Here is a 20,432-nt window from a genome sequence, read left to right as displayed (position 1 = left end):
TTTAAATTATTATAAAAACAGGGCAAAAGGGCCTTTTTCTTTGAAATCAACTGGAATATTATGGCGATAGGAAGCTTCTCAGTTAAAGTCCCTTTACTTTCTCCGTTTGTTTATTTATTCATTCTTCCAGTCAACAAATGTTTATCACATCCTCGCTATATGGCAAGCACTGTACTACACAAAATAGTGCACAGGAGTTAATAAAACAGACTTAGTCTCAGCACTTTTTAGAGAGAATCCAGTCAGAGCTGAGATGAAAACTCAGGTAGTTACCAGAAATCTGAGGCCAGCATTTCAGACAACAGGTTGAGTGGGGACTGTACCAAACTGGAGAGTTCATGGCTAACTTGAAGACACTGGGCTCAAATATTCTTGAAACACTGTCCCAACCAAAGAAAATATGGCCTTCCTTACGGTTAATATGGATTAAAGAAGGCATATGGTAAAATATTTGCAAGTCATTATAGATTTTTAATTTACTCATATGGAAAAGAGATAAACTAAATGAGGAGATCATTGTTTCTAAAGTAACTGGAATATGTAAACATTCTTCAGGTTGTTAATGCTGATTCATTTAATCTGGGTTCCTTTTGGCGGAGCCTTGCCCTCTGTAACTCACATGTGCTCTCCTGATTTTATATAATGTTAAGTAAGTAAAAGAGGTAAACAAGGCAACATGAATACTAACTATACTTTCGCAAGCATGGAGTCCTTCACATTTTGAATATATAAACCCATGAGCTCCTAAAAGATAACTTTTTTTCTGCTATGTTCCATGCTTTAGTAATTTGTTCTTTATATTCTGTCAGACTAACATGATAGGAAAATGTTAGCATATAAAGCCTCCTGATGTGTTAATAAATTATTCTTGCATTGTTCCCACGCTTCATTGAATTTCTTAATAGGAACTTCTTACAAATGGGCTAGAAACCCAAAACTATCTTGTATAAAAATCATTAATAAACAAGATTTTAATGTATGAAAATATATTCTACACCTAATAGGAAAATGACATTTTAAGTATAATAATATAATTGGAATGACCACCTACTAGTAATGAAATAGAGTTGTAATGAGATGACCATTAAGAAGCACGTGAAAGTCTTGTTGGCATAATCAATACTAGAGATGAAATATTTAATATAGAGTTTGTTAATCTTCAAAAGGAGGAAGAATGGGAATATCTGAATGAACCTTCTAAAAGGTCTCCAAAAGCAAAAGAAATGTTCCTAAACAAAGTGGGACCCATGGAATAATTTCTAGCTGTGAATAGTTCTACAGTTGGTTTCAGTAAACATGTTTGAAGCACCAAATAACTTTTAGGCTCTTTAGTATACAAAAAAATAAGAAGCTGTAAGGGGCGCCTGGGTGGCTCAGTCAGTTAAGTGTTCAACTTCGGCTCAGGTCATGATCTCACGGTTCATGGGTTTGAGCCCTGCATCGGACTCTGTGCTGACAGCTCAGAGCCTGGAGCCTGCTTCGGATTCTGTGTCTCCCTCTCTCTCTCTGCCCCTCCTCACTTGCACTTTGTCACTCTCTTAAGAACAAATAAATGCTAAAAGAAATAAATAAATAAACTGAAATACACAATCCTAAGAAAACTGAATTTTTTCTTTCTTTATAACCCCACATTACACTGGCTTCGTGAAATTCTATATTGTCAGAACTTCTAAATGAGAGCTACAGAAAACCCAGCTCATGATGGCTTGAACAACAAATCAGTGTTCTAACTGAAAACTCAGAGGCAGGTTTGGTTTTTGGCAAGATTTTCAACAGTGATACAGAGAATGCCACCAAGGAACCAGGTCTTTCCTTCATCAGCTCTGCCTTCTCTGCTGTGGGCCCCAAGCCGGTCTCCACTGAGTGGACGCCAGTAGCTCCAAGTACTCCCCTTCAAGTAGCAAAATGTCTGCATCAGTTCTAGCCCTCACATCATACAACCCAAAGGAGGAGAAAGCATCTCACCAAGTAGCGTTCATGGAAGACAGAAGAAACTTTTCTTTACCAGAAATCCCAGAAAATGTCTCCTTATTTCTCACTTGTGCTGCTTAACAGGGAGGGGAGTATGTTCACTGGGGATGAAATAAGCCAGTCATTTCCCATGGTTGGAGTCAACGGTAGAGTAATGATCACACAAGACACCTGTCAGAGAATGATGAGGTGAAAATTGACCAAAGGAAATTTGGTTTTCCATTCCCTAAAGAAAGAGGACTTAGTTGTGGTCAGCAAATAGCTCTCTTTATAAAGTGTCAAATACATTGTATCTGAGTTTCTTCTCTTCTATAATCTAGAGAGTAGCAAATAAATTACAGGTTTGTTTGCACACAGCTACTATATAAAAGGAGCTTTTGCAAGGTGCTAAGAGGACCTGAATGTATAGTCTTCACCCTAGGGGAATATTCACTGGTTATGAGGGGAAAAAAACAATAGGCAATAGGTTTTGATTACATGCATACAATTTTAATATATGAACATCAGGTGGAATCAGAGATAAATTTGCCAGAAAGCTAATGAAGCTTAAACTTCAAAGCCCCTCAGGTTTCAGGGACTTTCTATATCTTGCCCCTCATTTTCTGCTCATAGACCTGGGTTTATTTTCATGGAGAGCCCCTCTCCAACAAATTCCTAAGCTTTCTGGATTTCTTTTTCCACTTCTTTAAAATGAACACAGTACTATTTACATAATAGAGTCATTGAAAGAATTAAATGCACAAATATAGGAAAAGCACGTAGTATTAAGTCTGGCACACGAGTGGCATTCAGTGACCGGTAGCCACAAAGCACATTTCTGTCAGCTGAGGGTTCACTGTGTTTGGTACGATCGAAAAAAATAGAAAGATTGTTTGATTCAATTTTGTTCTAATACAGTAAAAAGTAATACCTTTTAATAAGATATAAAGTCATGGGGCGCCTGGGTGGCTCAGTCAGTTAACCATCCAACTTTGGCTCAGGTTACGATCTCGTGGTTTGTGAGTTCGAGATCCGCGTCTGGTTCTATGCTGACAGCTCAGAGCCTGGAGCCGGCTTCAGATTCTCTGTCTCCCTCTCTCTCTGACCTTCTCACACCCTGTCTCTATCTCAAAAAGAAGTAAACGTTTAAAAAAAGATACAAAGTCATATTCTCATGCTTTTTCATCTCTTTAAATTGTCAAATTAAATCAAAAGCATAAACATCCAGATACTGAAGTTAAATGTTTATTGAAGCTTGAGATGCACACTCATTTAGACTGAACTGTCTTATGATATTCATAATATTCATATTGTTTCCTTAACTCTGCAATTGAACAAAGCACAGGAACAATGAAATTTATCAGTAAAATTTGTTAGACCCCTCATTTGATGAGCCCTCACAGGTTCTAGTTTTATTTATTACCTGTACAAGGTAGATAGAGGTTATGTTTATTGTTTGGCATGATGGGCAGCAAATGAAACAATCTGTCATTGACTTATCTTTAGAGTACTCAACCAACAGTGGGTGTAGACAATTTTTCCCTCCATGTATACAGACTTTCCTTATGGAGATGCGACCTTCTGGTGAAATCTGTCTTAAAACATGATATATGCTAGTGCTTCGGTTATTTACATATACTCACATCAACTTTGCTCTTAAATTACAGCAGTTACATGTCTTTGACGTGAAGCCTGGCCTCTGCTCATTAAAGTGTAAATGGAATTTTCCTATTTCCCAGTCATGCCCTCTGATAAACAAAATAGTTTCATCACAAGGCCAAGTCCTGCTAATATTGACATGAGCGTAAGACATCACACACACACACCCATTCACTCAGTGGAAAAAATGTATTTTGTTAACACAGGAGTAGTTTGACTGACAGATGATGATAAGCATAACCATTTTCCCAAATTATTATGCCACTTACAAAAAGGAAGTGATAATGCCTTAAGGCTTTGAAATGTGATAATGCAAATGAGTCACTGAAGTGTGAATACTCTTCAGCCACCACCCTTGATACTACTGCCAAATGTCTATATACCATACAGAAGAGAGTTTACGTTGTTAGGTGCGGAATGCTCAATTCGGCAATGAGATGCAAGTTTCTATAGTTATTTTATCTTTTTCATCTCAAGTTAACAATATCTAAAATGAAATTCGCTCTATTTATTTTAGTATATAATCTCCCTAATGGTTAGGTTTTAACAACAAAACATGAAGAATGGGAAAAACTATTAAGTGTATTAGTGGCTGACTATGATGATCTGAAACTTGGTAGAACATAAAAATGTGAACGTGTAAATTTAACTCTATACCAAAACCTACCAAAAACCTGCCAAATTTGAAATTCTTTTCTAAATATATGTTGAACGTCACCTTAACGTATAACCCAGCTTGAAAATTGTTTTGGTTAGGCTTGCTTGTATTGCGTTGTTGAAGGGAAGGTACTATTTTGAGACAGAGTATTGATTGGCAGTATTTGGATACTGTTCTAAACTCATGGAATCATCCAACCTGAGGGTGTAACTTGCAAGGGGGAAAATGCAAAAAAGGCACTGGTGTCAAAATTGGGTTTATTTAAAGTTGTATTTTTATTCATGCACTTGTTCTTCCACTATACAAGCATTTATTGCACACCTGCCTTGTGCCCGGTACTGGGCGTGAAAAGACAGTAAGTTGGGTGAGCATCCAACTTCGGCTCAGGTCATGATCTCCTGGTTTGTGAGTTTGAGCCCTGAGTCAGGCTCACTGATGTCAGCGCAGAGCCGGCTTCAGATCCTCTGTTCCCCTCTGTCTGTCTCTCCCCTGCTCCTGCTTGTGCGCTCTTTCTCTTAAAAATAAATAAAACATTAAAAAAAAAGACAATAAGAACACATCCATACCCTTAAGAATTTGTAGTCATTTTTAGTTTACCCAGTGGCATATTATGTTCTTTTCCTTCTAATTGAGAAGAACTAATTTAAGTTCAGACGAAGAAAAAAGTTGGTTCATAGCCACTATGATAACCAGAAATAGTGAGATGTTCTTTCGTTTGCTTTTATCTCCGCTGGTTGTTGGAGACATGTAATAGAGCAACAGGGAGCATTGAGGAATTACACAAAGTCCCAAACCTGTCCCATGCTCTGCCAGCTTATTCTAAATGTCTCCTGGCCTCTTTTCCAGTTCCTTCTGGTTTAGCCAACTGTCCCATCCTTTCAGAGAGAAAGAGACAGAGACAGAGACAGAGAAGAAACTACTAGAGCCTGTCCTCTTTTGAAAACTTTAAGCCATCAGGGGCGCCTGGCTGGCTCAGTTAATTTTTAAAATGTGTTTATTTATTTTTGAGAGAGAGTGAGAGAGAGAAAATATGAGTGAGGGAGGGCCAGAGAGAGGAGACACAGAATCCAGAATCGGAAGCAGACTCCAGGCTCTGAGCTGTCAGCACAGAGCCCCATGAGGGGCTCAAACCCACGAACCGTGAGATCGTGACTTGAGCTGAAGTCGGATACTTAACTGACTGAGCCACCCAGGCGCCCCATGCGACTCTTGATCTCAGGGTCGTGAATTTGGGTCCCCTGTTGAATGTAAAATTACCTGTTAAGTAAATAAATGAAGTAAGCAAGAAAAGAAAACTTAAGCTCTTCGGGAAGGAACTGGGAACAAAGGAGGACTTTTGCAGTGTCTGTTCTTAGAACCCTACTCGGGAGAGGCGAGGCGAGGAGCGCCTGCGCATGCTCCTTTGTGTCGCATCTGAAGCACAGCGTCATGAAAGCAAAACTAGGCCAGAGTCCGTGTCCTTTAACCTTTCTCTCCAGCTGAAACAGGGTAATCAGTAGAGATGGTCTTGAAACTCACTTATAGGCTCATCATTATCCCACTTCTTAAAACTTAGAAAGCCTTTAGAACTGACACATGAAGATTCAAGATATTTAATTCTGCTTCCATTGTTTTTTATGTCAAAATTGGTTACTTTTCACTAAAATATTTTAAACTAATTTTCTTAGGAATCATCCTGGGGTATTGATAACAACAGCCAACATTTGACATACACTTCTTATGTGGTCATTGTGCTAATAAGCATTTTACGTAATTTTTCTCTTTTCATCCTCAAAACTTTATGATGAATTGCATCGGTTTTATAGGTTGCCATTTCATGACTTCATGTGTTACCTATTATTTCTCTACAATAGGTAAATAGAATGTACTTTAAATTTTTTATTTATTTATTTTATTTTTGAGAGACAGAGAGAGGCAGCACCAGCAGGGGAGGGTCAGAGAGAGAGAGGGAGACACAGAATCTGAAGCAGGCTCCACTCTGAGCTAGCTGTCAGCACAGAGCCCGACATGGGGCTCGAATCCACGAACCGTGAGATCATGACCTGAGCGGGAGCTGGACACTTAATCGACTGAGCCACCCAGGCGCCCCAAATGTACTTTTTAATTCATCTTGTAGATGCCCCCCATGTTTCCTAAATGCCCTGCTCTATGGACAGCCATGTGCTAGGAGCCGAGGAGGCGAGAAGTGCATCGAGGGAGCCATTCCACACCTCCGAAGACTTCAGTTCTGTGTGAAACTGACATACCTGTGAATATGCTAATCAATTGTGCTAATCAATATTCAACTTTGGCTCAAAGTCTCTCTCTCCTTAATATAGTCATGTTTATTCATCCTATGAAAAAATATAAAAAGAATTGCACTCAAGTGTAGGCAGCAAAATATAAATCTTAACACTTACTTTTTAATGCTTCATTACTTCGGGCTCCCTTAATTAGGAATGTATGTGGGATCGTGTGGTGAGTAGCTGAAATTTACCTGATGATGAGGGACCATATTGTGCATAAAGTTGCCAAGAGGATACTTTATCTGTTTAAGAGAACATTTTCACACATTGGAAATACAACTTGTCTTTTTTAAAGATTTTGTTTTGAAGTAATTACTACACTCAATATGGGGTTCAAATTCACAACCCTGAGATCAAGAGTCACTCACTCCACCACTAAATCAACCAGGTGCCCCAAAAATGTTTGTATTAAAAACATTCTTACCTGTAAGAACAACCCAAAGTGCAGCCACATTGGAAGGGGCTTAGTGTGAGTTTGAAAGATTTTGCTTCATTGTGACAACCCAGTTTTATATTATTTTACTTGTTAGTATAACAATTTTCAAACATAAATAAAAGTACCAAGAATAACAAATACCCACCTAGTACTTAAATGTTAATAAGTGTAACATCTAACTAATATGTCATTCTTTACCCATAAATACTTTAGTATGAAAAAAGTATTTTCCGTCATAACCAGAACACCATCATCACACCTAACAGGACTTAAATTAACCCCTAGTATTATCTAATGCTGTGCTTATAATCCGATTTTCCCAGTTATCTCCCACATGCTTTTAAAATTTGGTTTCTTCAAGCCAGGATTCAGTCAAGGACCTCACAGTGCATGTGATTATGTCTCTTAAGTGTCTTTTAGAATAAAATAGCTCCCAACCAGCACCACCCCCACTTTTTTCATGATATTGTCTCATTGAAGAGACTATTTTTGCTGTTTTTATAGAAATCTCATCTTCTGGATTTGTCTTATTTTCTTCATGTTGCCATTAACTTTGTTTTAACTAGTGAAGTTTTGATATATGGTGATTCAAATATCAGTGAAAATTAATAACAGGAATTTATTTTTGGAAATATATGGTCTTTATTGTTTGCTAGCTAAAATACAAAGGTATTGTAATTTGATTAAAATTTATAAAAGTTTAAATGTTTTCTGGTCATATAATTGAAAAAAACCCCTAACATTCTATACATGGGATAAACCAAATTCTTTATCTGTATACATGTGTATATATATATATATATTTTAGAGTTTATTTACTTATTTTGAGAGTGAGCTGAGTGGAGGAGGGGCAGAGAGAGGGAGAGAGAGAATCCCAAGCAGACTCCACTTTGTCAGCATGGAGCCCGATATGGGGCTCCAACTTACAAAGGAACGAGATCATGACCTGAGCTGAAGTCAGACACTTAACTGACTGAGCCCCCCAGGCGCCCCTATAAGCCAAATTCTTAATCAAACAGTGCAAAGGGGTTCGGGAAGACTAACATCTCCATAATTCTCACTCCCCAGAGGCAACTGTCATTGTCGTTTTATGTACATTCTTCAAAATGTTTTCTCTGAATACTTAAGCAAAAATAAATACGTACTATGAGAGTTTTAGGAAGCCATGGGGGGTGCCCAGGTGACTCAGTTAGTTGAGCATCCGACTCTTGATATGGGCTCAGGTCATAATCTTATGGTCGAGAGTTGAAGCCTCACGTCAGGCTCTGTGCTGAGTGTGAAGTTTGCTTGGGATTCTCTCTCTCGCTCTCGCTCTCGCTCTCGCTCTCGATCTGCCCTGTCTCTCTTTATCTCTCTCTCTATATATATAAAATAAATCAGCACTTTAAAAAGCTGAAAACCATTGATAATGTATGATTCTGAAATTGCTATGGTGCAAATGGCATTTTTCAACCCTAGTACTCATAATAATAATTTACTATTACCTATAATCCATTCTCCACAAAACTATTGGAGTTATCTTTATAAAGCCTAATTCAGATCTTGTTTATCTCCTACTTAAAAGCATTCAGTGACCCTCCCCGTCACTTACCATAAAGTATGTTTCATTTCCCTGATCTAAAAAGCCATAGAGTATGCCTCTACTTATTTTATCACCTCGTCTCCTAAACTCTTTCTCTCGTCTACTGTGCTTTAGTCACAGTCTTTTTGTTCCATGAACATGTCAGGCAGGACACCTTAGGGCGTGTGCACTAGCTCTTCCTCGGTCTTGAGTTCTTTCTCATTCCTGAACTGCGTGTGACTGGCTCCTTCTGGTTATTTATGTCTCTGCTTAAAGGTTCTCCTTGAGCAATGCGTTGCCTATAACCCAGGCGCTTCTATCCTATTAATTCTGTGTTAATTGTCAGTAGAGCACTTACCTCTGGTATTTTCTCATTGAGCTAATTGTTTATTTAGAATCCATCTGTCTCTGCTCTGAAAGCACACACACGTGCACACACACGAATACGAACTTCATGAGAACAACAACCTCATTTATCTTATTGGAGGGCCTAGAGTAATTTCTGACACGTAGTAGGCACTCAGTATTTATTGAATGAATTTGTCTTGGAGTTTTTTCAACCTTTTCAGTTAGATGCATAATATGGAACAGTATGGGTATATCATCATTTGTTTAAAAACATTTTTAATGTTTATTTTTGAGACAGAGTGTGAGTGGGGGAGGGGCAGAGAGGGAGGGAGACACAGAATCTGAAGCAGGCTCCAGGCTAGTAGCAAAGAACCCAACCTGGGGCTCAAACTCACGAACCAATGAGATCATGACCTGAGCCGAAGTCAGCCATTTAACCAGTTGCACCACCCAGGCGCCCCTGTCATCATTTATTTAAATAGTCCCTTATTGGATAATTAGAATACATCTAGTTTTGTTTTATTTTGTTTTGTTTTGCCATTTCAAGCAATGCTCTGAGAAATATAAATATCCTTGTGTCTGATTCTATCCATGTTATAAATTCTTCAACGTGGAATGATTGGATCAAAAGCAAGTCCATGTTTTTAAAAATATTACCGGTTTGCCCCATGAGAAATTTATACCAATTTATATTCCTAGAAACATTATTATGACGTATCATGTTTTGCTTTACCTCGGCTAATACTGAGTATTGTGAAACTTAATTTTTGACAATCTAATGAATAAAAATAGAGTGTATTTGACATTTTAAAACTTGCCAGTGTATTTCTGACTTTTAACTGCAAGGAACAGAAAATCAACTTAAACTGGCTATAACTTAAAATATAAAGTTTTTATTGGCCCATATAACTGAGAAATCAGCAGGGCACCTGGGTAGCTCAGTTGTTTGGGCGTCCAACTTTTGGTTTCGGCTCAGGTGGGGATCACATGCTTTTTGAGTTTGAGCCCCACGTCGGATTCTCTCTCTCCCTCTTTCTCTGCCCCCCTCCCCAACTTGCACTGTCTCTGTCTCCCTCAAAATAAACAAATAAACTTTAAAAAGTCAGGGATTGGTCAGTGCCGGAAAACTGGATTCCAGGGCTCACCAGCATCATAGGACGCTATGTCTCTGGTATTTTTCCTCATTGGCTTCATTTTCAGACAGGCTTACCTATGTTACAGCTGTGATGCCTTTGTAACCCCACTAGAGAAAGAGAAACCTTCTTTCCCAGATAGTTTCAGCAAAATTTCATTGGAACAAATTGAATCATCAGCTCATTTCAGTACCAACCTTAGGAGCCATATGGATAGAAGATGCTGATCACAGGTCTGGATCACATGCTGACCCAGGGGATCTGGTCAGCCCACCGGAACCAGGAATACCAAGAGTAGGGAAGGAGCGATTCATAAAGGAAGAAAGAGTAATGCACGCGAACAGCAAAAGAGTATATATCCAGGATACTGTATGAGCTGGTGCTGGTTTTCCTATATATATTGGAAATTTGCATCTATAAATTGCCTGCTCATCTCATTTGCTCATTTATTCAATAGATCATTCATCAGTTTCTTATTGATTTGTAAGGGCTCCCTTTTTAAGGAAACTAGCCTTTTATCATAAGTGGTATAAGTATTTTTCACTTTGTTATTCATCTTTTGATTTGGCCTAAAATTTTTGTATAAAGTTTCCATGTGGAAATTTAAATGTTATAGAATCAGATCAATCAGTCTTCCCTCATTCGGCATTTATTATATACCTAAAAAGAACCAAGTTACTATATTAGCTTCTCAGAACATAGAGATGAATAAAAGCAATTGCTTTGAAGGGCTAGTGTACTGGGTAAAAAAAAATAGTCGCAAACCTGCTTAGTACCAGATAGTGTCGCGTAGGCCTTCACAGATGAAATTTGAGCGCTTGCAGAAGAATACATTGGAATTCCCCGGTCAGATAAGAGGAGAGGCAGGGAGTTTCCCTGTGCACAGGACCGTCTGTAGGTATGATTTCTGTATGGTCCGTCATAACTGAGACTTATAAGAATGAAGATACACAGCTGATGACTGAACAAAATGAAAAGACAAGAGAATTCCTGAAGCTTCTTCTCAGGATTCCCAAGCCTTTGGTTACTATAATGAAAGATAACAAGATAACCTGGACCTGTTAGAAGCTCAGATACGTTGAGAGTGTTGAGATAACAAAGGCAATACTTTCGTGAGCCAAACAGATCAATCGGCTCCACCCCGCTTCCTGCTGTGTGTAGCACAGAGCTGCGCGTTCTGTGAAATGGATAGCCTCGGACTAGCCCTGTGGTCTTGGTCTGACTTTTCTTCATTGTCCTCATCGACAGTGTGAGGGAGTTGGACTAGACGGCCTGTAGGATATATTCCATTTCTGAGGATCTGTGATGGTTGAGAAATTAAGTAGGCAGTTACAGAAGAAAAAAATGACCTCAAGATCAGAATGTCATATTTAGCCACGAAATGACAATGCAGTGTCAATGAAGGAACAGAGGCCCTGGTACCTATTTCCTCCTCACGAAATTGGGTTTATAATGAATGCCTTGCCCACCTCAGAAACTTACGAAAATCAATCTAGAAAATGAATGTGAAAACAATATCTTATATAAATATATAGTACCCTTAGCATTTGCAGGCAGAGAGCACTAGAATAGCCAGCTTGTAAACTTTTCAGATACACCAGTAGAATCCTAATACTGTGACCATCATGAGCATTTTCAAGTTCTTTTTGAAATACCAGAATTCAGTATTACTAATATGACTTTCATTGGACCTCTGGTTCCTCCTTAAAAGCCTTTTGTAGTCCTAAAAATTGTAATCTATTTAATGGCATTGGCTATGCCTCAAGTCAATCCACAATGATTTTATTTCTTATATTCAATAAATTTAATTTACATTTATATTTTATTTTGTGCTGATTTGTTTCTTTTTTATTTGATTTGATTGTTTATGTTTTAGCTAGTTAATATACAAGGCAATGTTGCTTTCAGAAGTAGAATTCAGTGATTCATCACTTACATATAATACGCAGTACTCATCCGTTCTTAATACCCATCCCCCGTCTAGCACATCTCCCATCCACCTCTCTCCATCCACCCTGTTTGTTCTCTATCATTGAGAGCCTCTTGTGGTTTGATTCCCTCTCTCCTCCTTCTTCCCCCCTTCCTATATGTTCATCTGTTTTGTTCCTTAAATTCCACATATCGTGAAGTCATGTGATATTTGATAAAAACCCTCCACAAAGGAGGCGTGGAGGGAAATACCTAGACATCATAAAGGCCATATACAAAAGACTCACAGCTAATGTCACCCTCGGTGGGGAAAAACCAGGCCTTTTCCCTGTGGGCCCGAATAAAACAAGGATGCCCGTCGCACCATTACTACTTAATACAGCACTAGAAGTCTTAGCCTCAGCAATCAAACATCAAAAAGAAAAGGCATACAAATCAGCAAGGAAGAAGGCAAACTTTCACTATTTGCAGATGACATGATACTTTATGTAGAAAACCCAAAATATTGCCAGAACATTGTAAATTCAGCAAAGTGTCAGGATATAAAGTCAATGTGCAGAAACCTGTTCCATTTCTGTACACCAATAATGAAGCAGCCATAAAAGAAATCAAGGAATCAATCCCATCTACAATTGCACCACATTTATTTTTGATGAATTTATTCAAATCAATACAGCTGTATGCCCAGACTTCCACATCCTCTAAAGTTCCTTTAATTCCTCATAAAGCACCATTTACCCAGTTCATATTTTTTATTTAGATTATTTTGTCATTCATTTTTACCTCTTTAATTTACATACCTGTCCCATAAAACTTGTAAGGTTTTATAAAAAAATAGAAAAGTATTGATAGGTCAAGGCTAAGAGAACAGAAAAGAAAATAGGAAAATGTAACCAAAGAAAAAGTTTGCACTCAGAAATACATGCCAAAAGGATTCTAGCCAGAACTTTTCAGTGAGGAGCACTACTTCTATTGCTGATTAATAGTTATTATAAAAACAAAAAGAAGGATGAAGTCCTAGTAAAAATAAGTAAATAAGTAGGAAACATTGGGATGAACAAAATTAACTAATTCTTTTTAGAATTGTAATTCTTAGATCCTTTAATAATGTAAATCTCCATGAGTATCTGTCAGGATCTTTGCTCCATATAATAAAGGCACAGGTTTGTTTTCTGTTTTTTGTTTCCAGGAAAACAAAGCTTTTGGGGGTATTTTAAGGCAGAGACAAATTTCTCTCTTTAATATTCAAACAGGGGAAATTGAGTGATAGAGTAGAGAAAATCCTCAAAAATCCTCAACACCATTTCTTTGATAAATTTAGTTGTATTTTGGGGTGTCTGGGGGGCTTAGTCAATTAAGCATCCAACTCTTGATTTCGGCTCAGGTCATGATCTCATGGTTGGTGGGTTCAAGCCCCCATGCAGGGCTCCACACTGACAGTAGGGAACGTGCTTGGGATTCTCTCTCTCTCCCTCTGTCTCTGCCCCTCCTCTATTTGTGCTTGCTCTCTCTCTCTCTCTCCAAAATAAATAAATAACAATTTTAGAAAAGAACATTTTAAATTCAATTGTGTTTTATGTACATGTGGTAATGTTACATATATAATTTTACACAAATTTTATATGGAAAATAGTTCTTTTTGCAAGCTATGTATACTTTGTAGCAGTTTTAGAAGATGAATTATAATAATAAAGTGCCACAGAGGTGGAATTTTTATTTTTCATTTTTTCATTGCTGTCTGCATCATTTTATCTGTTACAGTGTCAAATTTTGGCATACAAACTGATAAGAACAAAATCATAATAAGTCTAATAGCAAGTTCTAAACTTGCTATTCATATGAAATATGAATGAATGAACTTGCTGTTCATATGAAAACACCTAAAAGGCATAGAGGAGGCTGTTCTTAAAAGTCTACTGTTTGAGAGAAAAGGAAATTGGTGACAATTGCTATGGTTTCTATGGTAAAAATGGAAAAAGATTACAAGATAAATTTATACATTTTACTAAGTAAAATTTTACTGTTTCACCAGAATTCCTGCCTTATTCATTTGCTAAATCCAAATGGTTCTGACATTGCATTATTTGCTCAAATTTTAAAAGGCTAACAAACTTACCACCATATGAATTTATACATGGCTCAGTAGGTAATTATAAGCAGGTGGATAGATAGATAGATAGATAGATAGATAGATAGATAGATAGATTGACAGATACACACATACACACTGTATGTTTGGATCCCAAAAGAAAATATGTCATCTGTGATGAAATTTTAATTTCCCAGACATTTTGTAGCATTTTTCCTTTAAATTATTTATCGCTTATTTGATTATTAGAACAAAATTATAAATAACAAGAACAAACTAGATCATATGCAAACTAGATGTTACAAACAAACCAGATGATATACAACTGGATCATTTTGTTTTCTAAAACTTATTCTTAAATGCATTAGATAAAATTCAAAATTAGAAATGTTTTTTAAGAAGTTACTAAGGGAAGCATATACATACTTTAATACTGTGCAACTGTTTCCTACAAAATATCATTCCTTAAAACATTCCAATAAAATGACATTGGGTGAACCTTGAGTAAACTTAAAAGTGTAAATAATTATTTTATCCCTTTTTAAGTAGTTGAGGAGAAGGCTAGAAAATATTAGAGGAAGGGCTTTGTACCTTTTTTAAGAAGGTTTTGTGAGGTTTTGCGGAACCAACAATCTCAAATAAGGATCCTTATGGATCATGCAGACATTTTATGCATGTGAAAGATCCATTAGCATATTCAAGACAGAACAAAGTATTAAACATCTTAAATGCTTTGGAAAAACAGACATTTAATATTGAGTTAGAAAAACAGACATCTGTACATCTAGGAAGGTGTAAAAATATGTTGGCCATCTTAAATGAAAAAGGACTTTAATTCAGTTACAGTTCACATTCATTCTACTATAGTAATTAATTACCCTTTTACCAAAACATTAATAACACATTTGTTTTAAATGTTATTAATATTTTATGTGACACTTAATGAAATGACATAACCTTTTTATAGCTATGTAAATGATTTGAGATATTAACAGTGAAATTTAGCAAAGAATAAAATTTAAGACTTTGAACATTTAAAAATATATTAAAACAAAAGTTCTTAAAAGTTTTTGAATAATTAAGTTAAACCAAGTTTTAAAAAAACTTTAATAATTAAGTTGTTTAGTCCTTATGTTATAATTAAGTTAAGAAAAAATGAACATGGTTTACAAATAATTTTAATGTTAAGGATAAAAGCCATTGCAGATATGAGTTTATTATGGAAATTCTAACAGACTTTTAACTGCTGACATCATTGTGTTATTTGAATTAGTCCCCTGGGGCCCAAAGAAAAAGCTTCCAAGCAATTTATAAATGAATCTTTCTCTCTTGAGTAACACTATTTACCCCATTGAAACACTAATTTTCTACTACTTCTCTTGTTAAAATTAAGCCCTGGGGGGAACTTCATAGTTAACTAGTAATATTAAATTTTAAATAAAGGAGTTCTATATTATACTTAGTATTCATCTTTTCTTTTCTTCATATATATGTATACATGTATATACACATATATAAGTATAGTATGTATCCTAAAATTATACTATATATGTATACATACATATATATATATATATATATATATATGTATAGTATATATCCTAAAATAAAATAATGCAGCTACTAGGTATTGTGAGAATGGACTCCATGTCCCATACCAAAATCAAAGACTGAAGCTAAAACAGTTTGTTCCTTGAAATCATGAAGATTATATGCTAGAAATTATTAATGATTAGGTGTGTCAAGAAGTTGGAGACAATGATCCAATTAACACATGCTTTGTGGAAAAAATATGTATATAATGCTCAGGATACTGAGCCTCGCTATAGGGATTAACATCATAATTAGGAGTGTGGTGGTACTGATGGGAAAGGCCTTAGTGACCTTACAAAATGCCTTCTAGGGAATCTGAATTGTCTAGGTTACTTTCATCAGCTTTAGGTTTGTACGTCCACTTAATAAAAAGAATACATGATTCATTTGTCTAATAACGGAATGGAACTAGCATTCCAGCAGGGTTTCCTGATGGGGCAGTCTTATCTTTCACACTTTGGGTCACCCTGTAGTAAGATAAGGTTTTCTCCAATATGGTTACTGCATGGCCAACTGCCTAACTTTCTCCTCACTGGATTTCTTTGATTACGCTAAACTTTCATTATGATTATTGTTATGTAGGAAAATAATGTTAAAAGTATTGGCTTTGCCTTGATAGTTTAAACTGGATCATATCTACTTATCCAGTTTGCTGAAACACTTAGTAAATCCAGAAACTGTACATAAATAAGTCATCTTCCAGAGAGATTTTTAGCAAGTAATTAATATTAAAATCAAATTTGATACAGTATAATACAAAATAATTTATTTTTGCTCTGTGGTTAAATGAACTGATGGTGAAGGCTTTCAGGATAAATAGTTATAATATAGAATGTTTAGTATGACTGCATTAAGTGAAAGGCTTCTCTTCTCTTTTTATAGCCAATCGGTGCTTTGAACCCAAAGAGAGCTGTGTTTTATGCAGAACGTTATGAGACGTGGGAAGATGATCAAAGCCCTCCCTACCATTATAATACACACTACTCAACAGCAACATCTACCTTATCCTGGCTCGTACGAATTGTGAGTATCTTCATCACATTACTATACTTGTTATTTGTTTTAAACAAAGAGTAGAGGGATACCTGAGTGATTCAGTCGGTTGGGCGTCCGTCCGACTTTGGCTCAGGTCATGTTTTCACAGTTTATGGGTTCGAGCCCCACATTGGGCTCTGTGCTACAGCTCAGAGCATGGAGTCTGCTTCCGATTCTGTGTCTCCCTCTCTCTCTGCCCCTCCCCTACTCATGCTCTGTTTCTCTCTGTCCCAATAATAAACATTTAAAAAAATATTTTAAAAAATAAAGAAAATAAAGAGTAGAGACCAGTAAAATAGAAGTGAGAGATTTTAAACTCTAGAAAGACCTGAATCCTTTTTTTAAATGAGTTTTCTCATTCACAAAATTGGGTTAGGAAGATGGATTATTATGAGCTTCTTAAGCCTAACCCGGTTATAAAAGGAACCAGACCCCTGGAGTGCATCCTTAATATCTACTGTTTCCTTTGTCCACTGATGGTTGCAAGCTGGCACTCTCCCCAGGCCGTCTCAATCTTGCTTCTTGGACAGTATACTTCAAGAACAATTTCTAAATGTTTGAAAGTCTTCTTTATGTTATTTTTTTCTTTCTCCTAAGACACCCAGGTCTCTCTAATCTTTCAAATACACACACACACACACACGCACACATACACGTACATATGTCACATGCAGGCGTACATATACACATACACACATGCACACAAGCTTCCTTGCCACCCCCACCAACCCTGCATTTACGTTCTCTCCCTTCATAGTCACATGTAAACACAGTCTCCACTAAAACCACACTGTGCTGCGCTCACCTCCGCTTATCTCCTCCCATTCATTCTTTAACCTGATTGATTTAGCTTCCACACCCAACACTTTCCTGAATTGTTGTGGCAGACGTCACAAGGTATGGAGCTGGAGCTTCCCGTGTCTTACCGTGATGTATCTGAAGCATTTGGCATCATTGCTCACTTTCTCCTTCCTGAAAGTCTTCCCCTTCCTGGCTCCTTAGACAATATCCTCACCTGGTTTACCCCCTGCCATCCTAACTGCCCTGCCCAGTCTCGTGCTCAGATACTTTTTTCTCAAGGTTTCTGTTCCCCAGGATTTTTCTGTATACTTTATCCAGGATATGCCATTCAGTTATAAGCTCGTGGCGTACAGCTTCGGTCTTCATTGCAAGCATTTCTCTTGGGCTCCCAACCTTCCTTTCTAAATACCTGCTGGATATTTCTACCTGAACATCTCATAATACCATAAACACCAGTTCCAAAAATGGAACTCCTCACCTCCTTGACAAACCTGTTGTGGCTCGTCCTGTATTTCCAACCTAAATAAATGATGTGATCACTCCACGAGTTTTAGCAGCCTGTTGCATCCAGTCAGACAGCACATCAGATCATCTCTACCGACTAAATATCTCTGCAGTCTGTCTCCTTTCTCTGTTAACTCTGGCATTTCCTTAAAGTTCCCATTGTTTCTCATCTAGATTATTGCAGAAGATCTTAACAAGTCTTCTTACCTTTAGTCTTAACTTCTTCAATCCAGTCTAGTTAAAAGCAGATGGTTTTATTTGGAGTCAGATGGTCTGATTTTTTTTTTTTTTTTTTTTACTAAGCAACCAAAGAGTATTATGGACTGTTAAACCAAATCTGTAAATCAATATAGTCCACAATGTCTTCTCTCCTTACCAAAATATAGCGCAGATCGCTCTTTTTCATGAGACTGACTTGCCTCAGAAACACAACAGTAAAGTAGCGTACATGAAAATGTGTGTATGTGGCACCACATATTCTATTTTCGAAGATTTTTTTTCTCTACCTAAATGACAGCTTTAGTTTGGAGGTCTTTCTTAAACATTCTGTTATGGGGACAAATTGAACTCACCACAAGTATAGTATGAGTATCTTTTAAGTAACTTATAAATCACTGATAGGTCATATGCTATTACTCTTATTACAGAAAAAAATATTTGTCAGAATTATGACTCAGTTTTTACTGAACACAAATCTTATATTTTTTATAATCTTAAAGCAGTATAAGTAGTTTTAAAAAGTTTAGATATAACTAACCTATGAGAAAATAAACCCAAATCTTATTTTAAAAAATAAACTCTGTACCTATAAAGGAAAATACATAAAACTTTTTTTAGACCAAAGGTATTAGTCTAGTTTTCTAAAGATTTACCTTAATTCCATGAACTTGGATTTGTTTATAAAAATATCTCTGAGCTAACAGTTTCTTTTTTTTCCCTGAGCTAACTTTTTCTTAAGAAATATTTTTTAACCCTAGCACTTTTAAAGAATAATAATTTCTATTTCTTTATTTTCTGTTCATTTTGTGGAATATGAGATTTAAATAGGTGCCCGTTTATCCCTAAAACCAATCAGAACAGAGCACTTTGGTTTACGGGTTGTAATAATTTTTTAACACACTCCAGATGTAGGGAAATACTTCACACTCACTCAGGAGTTAAAGGCGTTTCTGAATTACAGACACACAAATATATTGAGGATTTAGAGCTTCTATCCTGTAATGTCTGTCTGCTACAGGTCAAAACAAAACACAGAAACACAAAAAATTACCAGTCAAGATTTCAAGGAACTGGTGTCCTTTACAATGGACATAAACTATGTTCTTATTTGATTTGGGCTCACAAATAGGCAGACAGGAAAACAAAAAGGCTAATACATTCTCTGATCACTAAATGGTGAGACCATAAAACCAAAGTCTTAGTCATTACCACCACCGGTGGTAACTGGTAACGGTAACTGATTAGCCGTGCATGTTACAAATGTTATAACAAAAATATCAGCAAAGGGGTTAAAAAAAAAACCTAGAGAAAACATGTGTCGGTAAAGTTGTTTGCTGCTTAGAATTCACTCTACAGGGCAAGAGAAGGGATCCTGGGGCTTCAGCAATCCTTGAGATATACTTCCTGTTATTTGGCGTCATAGAGTTTACTCTCAAAGGGACTTCCAAAACTGTTAGAAAAGGAAGTTTTTAGAAGGTGGTGAAGCCAGAGATATCATCCTGGGAGGTCACTTCCAGTCACCTTGGGTTCCATCAAGGACAGTCCTTGCTGTAGTGAGCCCCCGCCATGGGGGGAGCAAGATACCTTTCTCGGGTATTTTAGTGATTAAAGAAAAAAAAAAAAAAGGTCAGGAATCATTTCAGAAAGAACATTATCAACTGGGTTGTTTGAGAATTAATTGAGATTATGTATGTGATATTGTTTTAAAATATATAAATTTGTATTTGATGGTTTATGTGTAATCAAATTAGACTGAAGTCAGATGTAAAAGACTTACTTGTGTAAGTCCATATAAATACTAATGAAAGAAAATGCAAAATGCTTATTGATTTATGATGTGATTTCATCTTAGCTTGGCAAACCATGCAGTATTTAATACATAGTAGCAGAATATTTACTATTGAAGCCTGAAAAGATGTGAGTTCTTTGTGTGCCATCTTTCATTTATGCGTGTGAGAGGGTTTTCTTTGTTTTTTAATATTTTTACCTTGTAGTACTTGTTTGGCTTGTTGGTGGTGTTTGCTTATTTAATACATTCTGTCAAGGACAGAAATTACATGATGGGTTTTTTTTTGGTTTTTTGTTGTTGCTTTTTTCCCCCCTAGGAAGTGTGTCTTGGGTTTTTCCCTTATTATTTTCATTACTTTTTTTTTCTTTTTTTCCTCTTCTTTTTTTGGTGGTGGGGGTGGTTATGTTTAAATGAAGTTGCTTTTACAACACCAAAGACTTAAT

The 20,432-nt window shown here is 36.6% G+C and overlaps 1 protein-coding gene across 1 annotated transcript in view; it reads left to right on the top strand.

Moving 5' to 3' along the window:
• Positions 1-20,432, top strand: part of NBEA (neurobeachin) — a 655,079-nt gene that overhangs the window by 552,476 nt on the left and 82,171 nt on the right. Inside the window, exon 51 of the mRNA XM_029938475.1 lies at positions 16,524-16,664. Within this exon, the coding sequence (XP_029794335.1) occupies positions 16,524-16,664 (141 nt within the window). The remainder of the gene's footprint in view (positions 1-16,523; positions 16,665-20,432) is intronic.

The sequence above is a fragment of the Suricata suricatta genome, chromosome 4, assembly GCF_006229205.1.
Source record: "Suricata suricatta isolate VVHF042 chromosome 4, meerkat_22Aug2017_6uvM2_HiC, whole genome shotgun sequence".
NCBI lineage: Eukaryota > Metazoa > Chordata > Mammalia > Carnivora > Herpestidae > Suricata > Suricata suricatta.
The sequence above is the reverse complement of the archived record's forward strand: the minus strand, read 5'-3'. Positions and strand labels throughout refer to the sequence as shown.